Source organism: Pempheris klunzingeri, chromosome 12 (genome assembly GCF_042242105.1).
Source record: "Pempheris klunzingeri isolate RE-2024b chromosome 12, fPemKlu1.hap1, whole genome shotgun sequence".
In the NCBI taxonomy this organism is placed as follows: domain Eukaryota; kingdom Metazoa; phylum Chordata; class Actinopteri; order Acropomatiformes; family Pempheridae; genus Pempheris; species Pempheris klunzingeri.
Genome location: NC_092023.1, coordinates 26,654,673 through 26,669,977, shown reverse-complemented (window position 1 = coordinate 26,669,977; position 15,305 = coordinate 26,654,673). Strand labels below are relative to the sequence as shown.

The following is a 15,305-nucleotide window of genomic DNA, read 5'->3' as shown; positions in this document are numbered from 1 at the left end:
GGTAATGAGCTATGAAAAACTGATCCAAAAACTTGATTTATGTTTTTTTAAGGAAGAAATCATTAAAACTGATTGTCTTAACAATATCGTATTCTTAAGCCATCAAGGACACTTTTGTGTTTTTATGTTGAAAAATGTTAACAATAAAGCAGACAGTGAGGAAAAGCAGACTGTCTTCGTATCCACAGAATGAAGACGGAACAACCCAGTCTCACAGGAGTTTGTGAAATAGTCACGGAATTCAGTCTCTGAAAGGTACTGCAGGATTTCATATGTTTTATACAACATGAGGGCAGAATTTCAGAGGAGAAAGTGGCCGTCTTCTGCAAAGCTCCTCAAGACACTCTTCAACAATTCAACAATGCGTCATATGCTGTAACATAAGGGAGCCTGTCGCTGTCTTTGGCTCTGCTGCAGCTCACTGTACAGTAGTAGGCGGTAGTGAGTCTGAGCGACCACACAGCAGGTGGTGGTCATTGATCCATAAGACACAGTTCTACAAAAACATGCATTGTTCAAAGCAAGTCTCTCACCCTTCTCTCTCTCTGTCTCGCTCTCTCCCCCCTCCTGCTGTAAAGGTAGAGTGCTGTATAAAACATAACGTAGGTGTGGGGTTATATCACACATTACGAGACACGACACAAGCTGACAGTAGTGCCTTACTTCACGGCAAAGTTTCCCTACTCCTGGCCAGTATTAGACAACCAATGCTAATTTTGTTATAGCCTGACACATGATAGTACACTTAACAATGTAGTGATGTGAACACAGTGTTTGCTATAGCCCATAGATATATACAGTACTGTCCAAAAGTCTTAGGCAGGTGTGAAGAAATGCTGTAAAGTAAGAATGCTTTCAAAAATATAACATTTAATTGTTTATTTTTATTGATTTACAAAATGCAAAGTGAGCGAACAGAAGAAACATCTAAATCAAATAAAGATTTGGTGTGACCACCCTTTGCCTTCAAAACAGCATCACTTCTTCTAGATACACTTGCACAAAGTCAGGGATTTTGTAGGATCATAGTCGGGTGTATGATTAACCAATTATACCAAACAGGTGCTAATGATCATCAGTTTCATATGTGGGTTGAAACATAGTCATTAACTGAAACACAAACAGCTGTAGGAGGCTTACAGCTGGGTGAGGAACAGCCACACTGAGGTTGTGGAAGACAGTTTCATGTCACAGGTCAAACACCACTGCAAGACTGAGCACAGCAACAAGACTCAAGGTAGTTAAACTGCATCGGCAAGGTCTCTGCCAGGCAAAGATTTCAGAGCAGATGGGGGTTTCTAGATGTGCTGTTCAAGCTGCTTTGAAGAAGCACAAAGAAATGGGCAACGTTGAGGACCGTAGACGCAGCGTTTGGCTAAGGACACTTAGTGCAGCACATGACAGACACATTATTCTTATTTCCCTTCGAAATCACAAGATGTCCAGCAGAGCCATCAGTTCAGAACTAGCAGAAACCAGTGGGACCAGGTGCACCCATCTACTGTCTAGAGAAGATGGAGAGGTCTTCATGGAAGAATTGCAGCCAAAGAGCCAAACCTCCGATGTGGAAACATGGGCAAGAGACTCAACTATGCTTGAAAACATACGAACTGTGGTGCTGAAAAATGGCAGCAGGTGCTCTGGACTGATGAGTCAAAATGTGATATATTTGTCTGTAGCAGAAGGCAGTTTGTTGTTTGTGTATTGAAGGGCTGAGATCGGCACAATAGTGAGTGTTTGCAGGCAACAGTGAAACATGGTGAAGGTTCCCTGCAAGTTTGGGGCAGCATTTCTACAAATGGAGTAGGGGATTTGGTCAGAGTTAATGGTGTCCTCAATACTGAGAAATACAGGCAGATCCATCATGAATACCATCAGGGAAGCATCTGATTGGCCACAAATTTATTCTGCAGCAGGACAGCGACCCCAAACACACAGCCAATGTCATTAGAAGAATCATTAGACTGATAGAAGGAGAGGGAGAGGACAGAAACAAGATGTTCTTGTCATTATTTGTTTCAAAGAAAAGCTTTGGCACTGGACTCCAAATCCACCCAGAGCCTGACTGCAGTTGAAGGTTTGGAGGGTAAGGCGTATTTACATCTATTAGAGCCCAATAAAACACACCGTAAGGACAATTTGCCTTGTGATAAATAGCATACAGCTTAATTAGCACCGCTAAAATAAGTTATAATGGATAAGTCAAATAAAAAGACATCATCTTTGAGCACAGAGGATCCACAGATTTTTCCATCTATTTTTCATCCATTATCCACTTTGGGATGAGCCAACAGATTTTATTATGGCTCAGCCTCCACTGTATACTGTATTGTATTTGGGCTCAAATGCCTGTAGAATATGCAGTATATATATACAGTATGTGTAGAGAAGAGACATGGCGGAATGAACTACCATCTCCATGATGAAGACGGTTAACGCCACAAGATGGCGGTAGTTCAACAACAAAGACGCCACCTGCCGTAAAACATCATTGAAGAAGAAGAAGAAGAAGAAGACTTCCGGTGTCGGAGGAATGTACTTCCTGTATCGGCATGCCCATGTGGTAAACAAGCATGTGTATCCCTTGAAGTGCCAGCATGGACTTTTCAGCAAAGTGGAGTAATTTGCCCAAAGGTCCGAGTCTAAAGAACCTGACAGAGGGAGGCTTTGGCGCCCTGAAGGAGTCTCAGCATGCGGCCGTTCAGGATCTGACCAAAGCTCACATCGAGTCGTTTGACCAGGCTGTCACTCATGGACTCAACCGCGTTGTGCAGGTCTGTTTAACCTCCGATAAACCCGTGAAACCGTGTATTACTGTTTTAACACAAACAAAGACTTGTATGTTAACGTCAAATGAAATTACAGCTAGGTTAAGTAAATGTTAAGTAGCTTTGTTAAGCGTGCAATAAGGAGCTATTTGTTTGTAGTCATTTCTGTCAAGTCAATTATGACGTTAAACACATAGTGATAATAATATAACCACCTAGGACACATTGTGGTCTACATATCTATAATTCACCAAACCCCAAACTCTGTAACTGCAGTTTGTAATATCAAATAAAAGCACCAGGCAGCTTGTTTTTACCCCATTTGTTGTCTGTTTCAGTGACCTCTTAACTTTTTTTGTCCTGCTTTCTGTCAGTATTTCTCCTGCAAAGTGTTCCTGTTTTTAAAGTTTCATAATGTGTGTGATGTGGTATGTCTTTGTCAGTCCATCCCTCCATTGGAGTTTGCATACAAAAATGACAGGATCAGCCTTGCGTTCGTTGAGGCCACCCTCTACAGCCCGATCGTCGCCAAAGGGAGCATCTGCAAGGATATGAAGGTGTATCCAGCAGAGTGCAGGGGGAGAAGATGTACTTACAAAGGGAAGCTGGTGGTACGTCTGACGTGTGTTCAAATGATCGGCCAATGGAGGCTCTAAACTGCATGCGAGGGGTATAATAATACTGTGGTCATATCTTAAATTGGTTGTGTTTTGCGTCATCTCAGGCAGACATCAGCTGGTCAATCAATGGAGTTTCCAAAGGCATCATCAAACAGTCCCTGGGTCAGCTGCCGGTCATGGTGAAGTCCAAGATGTGTAACCTGCACGGCATGTCCCCCAAAGAGCTCGTCGAACATCACGAAGAAGCAGAGGTAAGACGCACATCCGTGATCATGAACAGAAATTCATTACATGCATCCTCATTTATTAATTAAGTACAAACTCCCTCTTAAACATTAACAGGAAATGGGAGGTTATTTCATTGTGAATGGGAATGAGAAGGTTATCCGTATGCTGATAATGCCAAGGAGGAACTATCCTATTGCCATGACACGACCTAAGTGGAAGAGCAGGGGCCAGGGATACACTCAGTACGGTAAATATGATCATTTAGATCATGTGCAAAAGACCAGTGAAAGCGCACGAGGCAGTGTAATAACAGCCTAGGCTCAACGATTAAAGCTGCATGCCTTTTGAAATGGATGCCATGCTTTTTCTTCTCACAGGTATTTCTATGCGCTGCGTGAGGGAGGAACACACTGCCATCACCATGAACCTGCATTATCTGGAGAATGGGACTGTGATGCTGAACTTCATCTACCGCAAAGAGCTCTTCTTCCTCCCACTAGGCTTTGCACTCAAGGTAGCAATCAGGCCTAATGTGTTGGTTATAACCATGTTTTTTTTTTCTTTGATCCATGTCCTCCTATGTGACATTTGCTGCCATTTTATCCACACAAGGTAAAAGAGCCAAATTAGACACCCAATTAAAATGCTCCCACTAATTGCTCTTTTACCTGCTTTGGATGCATTTTACAACTGATTTGAAAAAAGACAGCAGGAGACAGAGGTCAGATCAGGCACTGATGCTGAAGTGTGTGTGGGTTTGGGCCCTAGAGCTGGTCATAGTACTGAAGGAAGTGGAGACTGACAGACAGACAGAGACGGATATACAGAGCACATCACTTAGGGTTCATGTCCACCAAACAGTTTTTTTCTCTTTGGAAACGTGAGGCGCTCTTCTGAAAATACAGCAGCTTTGGCTGCAATGATACAGAATGTCTGTGAAAGTAAAAAGATTGGCACGGGGAGAGTACTTGTTCTGCATTATTTTTCATACAAATATTGTGGTGGTCCGGAGACGTCATCTTATACAGACGTGGATACTAGCACAAGTAATTTCTCAAGCAATTCTATGCAAAATTATACAATTCAGCACCCCTGTACAGCCTGAATGGAACAATCCTCAGTTTCATAACCAACATTTTCACATTACTACAACAATTTGACTGTGACATTAGTAGCCGAATAAGGCTTGGATCAAATTGTCAAACGGTCAACAACATAGTCAACTCATGGGGTCATCCCTAGTTAATACAGCTCATTTTCTCTGCCATCCTCCAGGCACTGGTGGACTTCACAGACTTCCAGATCTTTCAGGAGCTGATCAAGAGTCGTGAGGACAACTCCTTCTACAAAAGCTGTGCATCAGAGATGCTGCGCACTGTCATGGAGGAGGGCTGCACCACTCGTACCAAGGTGCTGAATTACCTCGGAGAGCGCTTCAGGGTTAAGTTGAGCCTTCCAGAGTGGTACACAAATGAACAGTGTGCCAACTTCCTGCTAGAGTAAGTTTTTATGGCAGTTTTTAAAAACAGAAGCAGCAAACTGTGTACTATGTTTTTGGTGTATTTAGTAAAATGTTGAATGAAGCTGTGTTCTGTTTTAACCAGTGAGTGCATCTGTATCCACCTGAAGTCGGACATGGAGAAGTTCTACCTGCTGTGTTTGATGACCAGGAAGCTGTTCACGTTTGCCAAGCAGGAGTGCATGGAGGAAAACCCAGACAGCATCATGTGCCAGGAAGTGCTCACCCCTGGTCAGCTCTACCTCATGTTTCTGAAAGTAAGATGGTCAACTATTTGAACATCTGAAATGTACTGGTAGTACACCAAAGGAAATCATTATTCTTTTTTTGGAAATCTTGGATGGATTTAACCCGTACAATATTCCCAACAGGAGAGAATGGAGGCCTGGTTGGTGTCTGTGAAGCTGTCCTTCGAGAAGAGAGGCAGCAGACTGAGTGGAAAATGGAGCGCTGAAAATGTCATGAAGATGTTCAACATGGGCACAGACCTGACCAAATCCTTTGAATACCTGCTGGCCACTGGAAACCTCGTCTCTAAGACAGGTATGGCCGTACAAGCTCATTGTGAATACATGTCATGTAATTAAAATGTAGCTCATCTATTAAGGAAATATTGCCCCCCCCCCCCTTTGTCCACAGGTTTTGGCATGCTGCAGAACACAGGCTTGTGTGTGGTAGCCGACAAGCTCAACTTCATACGCTACCTGTCCCACTTTCGCTGTGTGCACAGAGGAGCAGCATTCGCCAAGATGAGGACCACTTCTGTTCGTAAGCTGCTGCCTGAGTCCTGGGGCTTCCTGTGTCCCGTCCACACTCCAGACGGAGAGCCTTGTGGACTCATGAACCACATGACGGCCAGCTGTGAGATTGTGGCAGAAACCTTGCCCACCGTGACCCTGCCTGCTCTGCTCTGCTCCCTTGGTGAGTTGCCACCAAATGTGGGGTCTGGTCTAAAACGTTTCTGACTCCACTTAGTTTGTTAGTTGGCTGACTTGCATAGAATGGTAAATGGTCTGTATTTGTATAGCGCCTTTCTAGTTATTTCAACTACTCAAAGCGCTTTACATGACATCCATCAATCATACAGGAGGAATGTAATTTGGAGGAGACTATTCTTTCATACTCATTCACAGAACAACGCCTTTCTTGTCTGTGGTCTAAGGTGTTACTCCAGTGGATGGATCTCCTGGCCAAGCCCTCTCAGACTGCTACCCCGTGGTCCTTGACGGGGCTGTCGTAGGCTGGGTGGAGGCTCAATTAGCCCCAGTTGTGGCTGACTCAATTCGCAGGTTCAAGGTATGTCTACAATATCTAAAACGTTAACTGGCTGTATCCTGTGCATTATTTGTGCAGAAAAACTGTTATTTAAAACCTTCAGGTGCTGAAAGAGAGGAAGATCCCTCCTTGGACTGAGATTGTTTTGGTTCCAAAAACCGGCAAGGCCAGCTTGTACCCAGGCCTGTTCCTCTTCACAACACCCTGTCGTATGACGCGGCCTGTGCACAACTTAGCTTTTGGCAAGCAAGAGCTGATTGGCACCTTCGAACAAGTGAGTGTGTTGATTTTAAAAAGATTCCGTGGTAGCTGTATGAGTCCAATACCTGAAGCACACATTTGTAAATGTGTGATTTGGTTTGCTGAAATGTAGTTATCCTTCGCTGTGTTATTATAGCTTTACATCAATGTGGGCATCTTGGAGGATGAGATCGAGTCAGGAGTGACCACACACCAGGAGCTCTTCCCTCACAGCATGCTAAGCGTGGTGGCTAACTTCATACCCTACTCGGACCACAACCAGAGTCCTAGGAACATGTACCAGTGTCAGATGGGTAAGTCTAAAACCACCACCGGAGGCCTCAAACACTTACATCCAGGACACACTGCCTGCCTGAGCATCGTGTGTGCTTCGCGAAACTTTTTTTTTTTTTAATTTATTTCGGCGCCCTTGTTAACAGGTTCGAGCAGCCGCACACACCCCCGTGAGCAGTGAGGCTCGGCTGTGGCCCATTAAGATTCCCTGTTTCGCCTGTTTTTTCTATGACGTGTGGTTCACAGTGAAAACGAACCGTGATGGTCATATTGACATCATATCAGCAACACCATACACTTTTTTCAACGTCTGTACAGTATGATATGTCAGACATGGAAAAAAATATTTTAACTGCATCGGTTTTAAATTAAAAGCCCTGTAACGTTTCTGTGGCAGTAGCAGCACTGCAGTTGCCATGCTGTCTGTGTGGACACCATGTGCGTGCACTGCACTGTGGCCTTATGCTGGTGTACAAGGCTGATAAATGAATATAAGAACATTTCATGCTGTGAGGCATTTGCTTTGCAAACTCATGAATTCTAAGCCTGTACTACTTTCAGGTAAGCAGACTATGGGTGTCCCCCTGCACTCATTCATGGATCGCTCAGATAACAAGCTGTACCGGCTCCAGACCCCTCAGAGCCCGCTGGTCAGGCCCTACATGTACGACCACTACAACCTAGATAACTACCCCAGCGGCACCAACGCCATCGTGGCCGTCATATCCTACACTGGTTACGACATGGAAGATGCCATGGTGAGTAAAACAAACACAGTAGCCACAGTAATTCCTCCCCCCGGTAGAATTAAAGTGAAATCCTGATGCACTCTGATTTTGTCAGATTGTGAACAAGTCATCGTGGGAGAGAGGCTTCGCCCATGGAAGCATCTACAAGACTGAGCTGGTGGACCTGGCAGACAAGGTGAGGGGACAAGACGGCGTGGTGTTTGGGACCAAACCTGGTGACCCTAAAATAAATAACAAACTGGACGCTGATGGACTACCACACATCGGATCAACACTTCAGCATGGAGACCCCTTCTACAGCTACATCAACCTCAACACCGGCCAGACCTTCATCAGCTACTACAAGTAAGTAGTAGTTGTTTCATCACCATAGACTCACTGAAGGTAATGTCACTTTCAAAACATGAAATAACAGTTTTTCTTTCAGAATTATCAACACATCTAGAAAAACAAATGACACTGCTTGAATCCTTCAGTGTATTCACTTCACCGTTTAAACTTTTCAAATTACATACAGTGATATATTCTTCTTTTCCATATTTGTTTTTAGGAACCAAGAGTCCTGCGTTGTCGACAATATAAAGGTCTGTAGCAACGACTCCGGCTTAGGCCAGTTTAAACGTGTTTGCATCACTACACGAGTGCCACGCAACCCCACCATCGGCGACAAGTTTGCCAGTCGCCACGGACAGAAGGGCATCCTGAGCCGCCTGTGGCCGGCCGAGGACATGCCCTTCACAGAGAGCGGCATGAGCCCCGACATCCTGTTCAACCCCCACGGCTTCCCTTCCCGCATGACCATCGGGATGCTGATTGAGAGCATGGCCGGCAAGTCTGGCGCCCTGCACGGCCTGAGCCACGACGCCACGCCCTTCACCTTCTCGGAGGAGAGCTCTGCGCTGGAATACTTTGGCGAAATGCTCCGGGCAGGTGGATACAATTACTACGGCACGGAGCGGCTCTACAGCGGAGTGAGCGGACAGGAGCTACAGGCCGACATCTTCATCGGAGTGGTCTACTACCAAAGGCTACGTCACATGGTCTCCGACAAGTTTCAGGTGAGGACCACGGGGGCACGAGACAAGGTGACCAACCAGCCAGTGGGAGGGAGGAACATCCAGGGAGGCATCCGTTTCGGAGAGATGGAGCGAGACGCCCTGCTGGCCCACGGCTCGTCATTCCTGCTTCACGATCGCCTCTTCAACTGCTCGGACCGATCCGTGGCTCAGGTGTGTGTTGACTGTGGCAGCCTGATCTCGCCTCTGTTAGAGAAGCCGCCACCCTACTGGTCGGCCATGCGCCACCGCAAGACTGTCTGCACTCTGTGCGGTAAAAGTGACTCAATTGACTCGGTGTCTGTTCCTTACGTCTTCCGCTACTTTGTAGCCGAGCTCGCAGCAATGAACATCAAAGTCAAATTAGATGTTAAATAAATCTTGCAGGACAGCCAGTAAAGATACACGCCTTAAATGTAATGGAGTACAACAGCAAGTGTCTGCTCTTTGTGTTTTATCAAAATGGGTCTTTATTGCCTGTGAAGCAGCTAGAATTATCCATGCCACAGAAAAGATGAAATTATACAGCCATGACGTGTCAGAATAGCCAGGTGTCTGAGACACAATATTTTATTAGCCAAGACTTTGAGAAAGTGACAGAGAAGCAGCATGTAATGGAATGAATGCGTTGACATCTGGTGTGTAAAAATAACCCAAAGGTCTTCTTGTACAGTCATCTGAGTGTTGAATAAAAATTGTTGCACCCAAGATTTAAAATCCTTAACTGAAGTAAAAGCACCAACTCCCTACTACATAAACAGTAGTCCTACTTTAAAATCACAGTATTATCAGCAATATTGTGCATCCCATTGTGCAGGAAAATGGCCCCTGTGACTGATAAATTATATTATCAGGTTGTTGCAGGATTTGACTTTTGTAAAAGGCTGGGAACCACTGGTTTAATTAATTGTATTTTAGACGTGTTTCAAGTGTTTTTTTTTTTTAATGAAACGTCTTCACCCAAAGACTGTAGAGTGAGGGTAACGGAGCAGGAGATGGATGGACAGACAGACTGATGCGGTGTCAGCAGTAACGTGGACAACAGGGAGTCGTTAGGGCAAAGCTTTCTCTTTACTGGTTGATCTACATTCCAACCCTCACCTGTGGTCTTGAGCTTTGGGCATTGATTGTGGAAATGAGTTTCTGTCTGGGTTCTACCTTTAGAGGTAGGGTGAGGAGCTTGGAGTTGAGCCTCTGCTCCTTTGCATCAAAAGGGGCCAGTTTAGGTGGTTTGGGCATCTGGTTAGGATCTCTTCTGGTCCTGTCCAACTGGAAGGAAAACCCACTGGGGGGATTATATCTCATCTGGCCTGGGAACACCATGGGAAGAACTGGAAGGCATTGCTGGAGGGGTATGCATGGAGTGCTCTGTTCAGCCTGCTGCCACTGTGACCACACCATAGAGAAGTGGAAGAAAATGGATGGATTAATCTGAAGACTAACTAATAAAACAGCAGTCAGATTGGATTTTCCTCTGAAATGTTGTACAAGTATAAAAAGGCACAACATGGAAATAATCACACTTAATCATTCACACACTGATTGAATAAACAGTTAATGCCTGAGTGTCCATACCTCATGTAGTCCTAAAGTCACAGTGTGTGTAAAATCCAAGCAGAATTCATAAAACAAGTAAAATCATACCTTCTGTTTAAAGTTGTAAAATTATCCTGACATTCATCTTTAACCTATTTATAATTAAAAATTCCCAGCGACAGGCTTTGTCATTAACTTGTTTCAGTCTTCAGTTGTGCCAGAACATCTGGCAGCTCCAACACAGTGTGGAGTGTGTAGTCTGGTTTCACTGAACCGTCTGGCACAGCACCTCCTCCACTGCTGATCCAGACCGTAGCCCGGACTCCGGCATTAAAGCCCCCCTCAATATCTGTGTCCAGAGAGTCTCCCACCATAACACAGTCCTGGGCCTCCACCTCCAGCATGTTGAAACACAGTGTGAAGATGGAGACGGATGGTTTCTGCTCCGGGTGTTCTCCCCCAATCACGATGGCGTCGAAGAACTCCTCACACCCGACTGCCTCCACCTTCTCTCTCTGGGTCTGCGTTTCCCCGTTGGTGAGCAGCAGCAGCTTGTATCTGCTGCGCAGTTGTTTCAGGAGGCTGCGTATTTCAGGGGACAGGCTGAGAACCTCCAGGCGACTACTTTTCCACAGGTAGTAGCACTGAGCTGCCAGAGAGGGCGTGGAACGACTGCCCACGGCCTCCTGGATGCTCTCCTCCCAGTGACCCGCGCGGACCTCATCGATGGATCTGCCAGCCGAGGGCTCAAAACTCTCATGGAAAAGCTTCTGCTTGAACTTGTCACAAATGCTGCTGACGGTCAGGTCATCGAGGGCCAGTGTGCTCTTCAAAAGTTCACTGGTCTGTAGGATTCAAACACAACAGACACTCATAAAATTGTGTGTGTAATTCAACAATAAACCACAAGGAGTCAGCTTGAGATTGTTTTAGAGGCTACAGAGTCATCGGTGGGGGAAGCACTTATTTAGGAGGATGTAGGGGTTTCTGCATTCTGTTGCTATGTGGAAATATACATACATTTTTGGTCAAAATCAGTCATGGAAATTATAGTATCCCAATGGTCACATATTTCATTAAAGAGGACTGGCCTATGGGTCTATTTCCTTTAAATCTTTGCCTGCCTGTTTTACAATAAAAGACATTTACTCACTTTTCAAAGCATCTTAAAAAGATGGGACTGTGAGTTAGTCACTGCTTGAAACCAAACCAGGCAACAGAGAAAAAAAAAAATCATAAGCAGTATATAAACATCATCCAGGACTTGTGACCCGACTACAAGCCAGTATTGTCCAAGTACAAATAAAGCCTATGCTGTCAAAATGTATTTTTTATACAGACCCTGATAAGTATTATTATATATTATTGGATTATTATAACTGATGCGTAAACACATAACAAGCACTTTAATGTAGCTGGTCAAGGTGGAGCTCATTTTAATGTTCTTATCTACTACATGGCAGTTTAATCTGTAACAATGCCCAGTTTTTGAAGTGATTATTAGTAAATGTGGTTGGTATCAGAGTTATTAAAGTTGAAAGTTAACTGTTAACGTAACGATGGGGGATTTTTTCATTTCCCAGCTCCTGTGAACGCAGCACAGCCAATCAGGCCGGAAAACGGGCGGAAGTAACCAAAATGTTCATAACACCTCTTTTAGCCTAACTACCACTTAGCATAGCAAGTAAAGCAACCTGATTAAAAACAACACAGTAAATTATTTTTATCGTCCGGTTAGTCACCACCTGTCTGCTTCCTTTTCATTGAGCTCCATGAACTCTTTCACTGCGCTGACGTTACAAATGTGGGAGTTACCCTGTAAATGAGAAACATTCAGACTTTAGGGTAAGGGTTAGGGTTAGGGTTAGGGTTAGGGTAAGGGTTAGGGTTAGACCTTCCGTATCGCCACTCCACCTGCCCGCCTGGTCTCAATGAGCGTGTTGTCCAAGTCAAACAGTACCGCCTTCACAGCTTTGCCGTCCATTGCCGGGGAGCACGCTGTTCGTTCAACTTCAACTAAAACACAAAATGCAGGTCGTTGAATTGCGGATGTACTACCGGGTAAACTGCATGGTGGTAGTTGTAGTTCCGATGCTGGTACAGTACTTGCGAGTCGTATCCTGGAGGGGGCGCCACTAGATCAAAATACATTGCCACGAGTTCATCAGTTCAGTGACTGCACTGATTCAGCTGCTCCAGTTACAACGACTTCATACATTAAATTAGATTTCAGCTTTTAAAATGCGCCATTTAAAGGAGCTATGGGCATTTATTTAGCACAGATTATCACCACTACTGCTACATTTCCAAATTCTTTATAAAACCTCCCAAAAATGTAAAGCTCACCAGAGTCACTACAGCACACTTTATTTTGATTAATTGTAAAGTCTATATCTAAATAAATGAAAAATGCAAAAATACTATAAAGTGATTTAAAATGATATAAAAAATGAAAAGATAAATAAAAGTACAGAGGATGACAAGCATATGACACTCTAAAGCTCACCATGGGGATATGAAGATGATTATTTTGTTTACAGTTGCCTTATTGGACTGCATTATTACACTATGTTTCAGACACAAGGAATAATTTCTCTACTGCAGACATGTTTTTCATTTGGTGGTGACTGAACTGTGACCGCAGCCTGCTTATGTTACGCTGCAAAATATTTTTTAGAAAGGGGACAGCATTCCAGGAAACCAGAAAACAGTTGTATCACTTGTCTAATTAAATGCCCTACGTGACTGGTGACCATGTATATTGCCAATTGAAACACATATTCAGTGACATGCACACTCTTTCAAAATCAAAACATACCGCAATTCTTATGCAACCTGTCCTTTAACTCACTCTCTCATCTGGCACTGGGCCAGAGGTTCACACGCAACAGTGTGCAGGCCTGTTGCAGCACCAAACCCAATCAGAAATCACAACAGTCCTTTCTAGCATTACCTGAGAGCATTCTGATTGCAGCTCAAGTGCTTGTGTCTTTAAGCGAAACCTGACCTAATTATTTCAATTACCTGGGACAAAAAAATGCCAAAGATAAACTATAAATCAAGAAATGGTGTGAGAGGACTAACCAGCTATTATCTATCAGAACAAACAACACCTGCCGCTCGCATGCGAAGGACGAATATGCTGATCGTGCAGCAAATGAACTCAAAACCTCTTTAATAAAAAAAAAACCCTTAACCTTAAAAAGGGAAGAGAAACATAAACAGTGGATGTGTGAAGCGTGAACGTAAAAGTGTAAAAATGGAATTTCCCCTCTAATGTGGAGGGAAAAAAAGAAGGAAAAAAAAAGAAAATGACTTCCCTAACAGTCTGTGTGACTCTTCCAAGAAAGTGGAGGCATCTGAGGGACCGGTGAGGCTTGGTGTCTTTGTCTGCACGACACCATTCCTCTTTTATCTGTGTGGGTGGCCGTGGCTGCACATAGTCACACGCTATCTCTCAGCTGGGCACGAATCCCCCTGCAAAGGCCAATTATTGAGGGTGCCATTCCACCAAACACCTTATAGCCTCTTGAATATATTTGATCTGCCTTATGTTCCATTAGTTAAAAGACTTTTCGGTCATATATTAAGTTCTTGCCACCCTCTCTCTTGGTTCTTTATAGCTGGGGCATTCATCTGGATTTCTGATTTATGGGTACCTCTGCAGGTGTGTTTATGTCTGTTTATGAGCTTACGGGGTGCATGTTTGCCAGAGGGACAGCTGAGTCTTCAGGCCATCAGAGGGATGAATGTATTAGCTGGGATACAGAGGATTTTACTGACTTTTAATTGGTGTCAGGTAATCAGAAGAGAACGGAGCCCCACGTTTTATGAGCATGTCCTGAGTATGTGACGCCAGACACGTATAATCAAGATATGAGGATTCCCTCATACAGATATAGCACATCTGCGCTCTTGACTGGGTGACACAAAAGTCTTTAAGCTGCTCTAAAATATTGAACATTTTTCAGATCTGACAGATTTGGATCAAACATGCCAAGGATACGACGGAGAGCGATACCTGGAACTCAGCTGTCCTTTCTTTGCCACGATGCTTCCATCAAGCTTGGACTCTGATATAGAGACAAATGCACACGTAGATGTGAGATTTTATCGAGGCCAGGGGAATGTATGAACGACAGCCTAAATAGAGAAACACTAGTGTGCCTAATGGCACTTGTCATGGTAACAAAGGGAGTCTGGCAACCTGCACGTACACACAAACAAAAACAACATGATCTAGGGCAGGATGGTGCCTCTTTAGGAGGTTATGCAACGTTCTCCATGATCAAGCAGCGATATACTTTTCTGCAGAGCTTATGTAAATTGTGTGTTAGGGGCCTCCAGCACCCTCTCGCCCACAGACGTCAGCACAGTCAGATCTAAAGTATTTTACATGTGCTTCAATCGAGTGTGTCACAGGTGGAAAATAAACCGACCATTGTCTAAATGGGCTTTTACGGATTCTGATTTTTACACACAAACATGAGAAGAGTTTATAAAATCTGATGTTTTGTTCTGAATTAAAGTTTATATGAGTACAGCTGAAACCATCATCAGGAACTGTTTAGATGAACATGTGTCTTTTTTTCTTTTTGGAAAAGCACATTTCATGGTTCCACCCTCTCAGATGTGAAGATTTGCTGCTTTTCCTTTGAATCATTTTCACTAATGTTGATAGAGTTATATATTTTTTTTTTTACTAATGTTGAGATTTGGATTGTTGGTTGTGGATAAATATTTGGCACTATTTGAAATACGCTGAGGTTCCCTTACGAAGAGACAGGACCTCCCCCAGTAGTCTGGCAGGTTGCCAGGGCCTCCAGTAGCCCCCGCCTGAGTGCCGATACACCTGAGTTCTCCTGACCGACCACTGAACCAGCGCCGCAGCCGGGAGGAGGACAAACTATGTGTGGCCACTGCTCCGAGAGCCCGGGCTCTGGATCATCCCGTCCCCATCCAGCCAAGGCCGGGACACAGTGAAGTCAGTCACCACAGGGGGACTACTGCAGTATTTACTG

The 15,305-nt window shown here is 44.3% G+C and overlaps 2 protein-coding genes across 2 annotated transcripts; one reads left to right on the top strand and one right to left on the bottom strand.

Moving 5' to 3' along the window:
• Positions 1 to 2,545: 2,545 nt before the first annotated feature.
• Positions 2,546 to 9,355, top strand: polr1b (RNA polymerase I subunit B). The gene is made up of 15 exons (XM_070840876.1): positions 2,546 to 2,774; positions 3,212 to 3,379; positions 3,493 to 3,639; positions 3,731 to 3,863; positions 3,994 to 4,130; positions 4,892 to 5,115; positions 5,221 to 5,392; positions 5,507 to 5,678; positions 5,775 to 6,056; positions 6,298 to 6,431; positions 6,514 to 6,684; positions 6,808 to 6,964; positions 7,506 to 7,702; positions 7,788 to 8,038; positions 8,244 to 9,355. The coding sequence occupies exons 1-15, from the start codon at positions 2,598 to 2,600 to the stop codon at positions 9,124 to 9,126; spliced, it is 3,405 nt and encodes a 1,134-aa protein (XP_070696977.1). The 5' UTR covers positions 2,546 to 2,597; the 3' UTR covers positions 9,127 to 9,355.
• An 87-nt stretch (positions 9,356 to 9,442) lies between these two features.
• On the bottom strand, positions 9,443 to 12,283 carry nanp (N-acetylneuraminic acid phosphatase). Its single transcript, XM_070840877.1, has 2 exons — positions 12,179 to 12,283; positions 9,443 to 11,129 (listed from the first exon to the last, which is right to left on the bottom strand). The coding sequence occupies exons 1-2, from the start codon at positions 12,266 to 12,268 to the stop codon at positions 10,476 to 10,478; spliced, it is 744 nt and encodes a 247-aa protein (XP_070696978.1). The 5' UTR covers positions 12,269 to 12,283; the 3' UTR covers positions 9,443 to 10,475.
• Positions 12,284 to 15,305: the final 3,022 nt, after the last annotated feature.

What these genes read in the sequence shown, in the direction of transcription:
- polr1b (XM_070840876.1), top strand. Translation starts at nt 2,598, where the DNA reads ATGGACTTTTCAGCAAAGTGGAGTAATTTGCCCAAAGGTCCGAGTCTA. An exon ending in ACTCAATTCGCAGGTTCAAG is followed by an intron (nt 6,432 to 6,513) that starts GTATGTCTACAA and finishes TAAAACCTTCAG; the next exon opens with GTGCTGAAAGAGAGGAAGAT. An exon ending in ACCTTCATCAGCTACTACAA is followed by an intron (nt 8,039 to 8,243) that starts GTAAGTAGTAGT and finishes ATTTGTTTTTAG; the next exon opens with GAACCAAGAGTCCTGCGTTG.
- nanp (XM_070840877.1), bottom strand. Translation starts at nt 12,268, where the DNA reads ATGGACGGCAAAGCTGTGAAGGCGGTACTGTTTGACTTGGACAACACG. An exon ending in GTGGAGTGGCGATACGGAAG is followed by an intron (nt 11,130 to 12,178) that starts GTCTAACCCTAA and finishes TGAATCCTACAG; the next exon opens with ACCAGTGAACTTTTGAAGAG.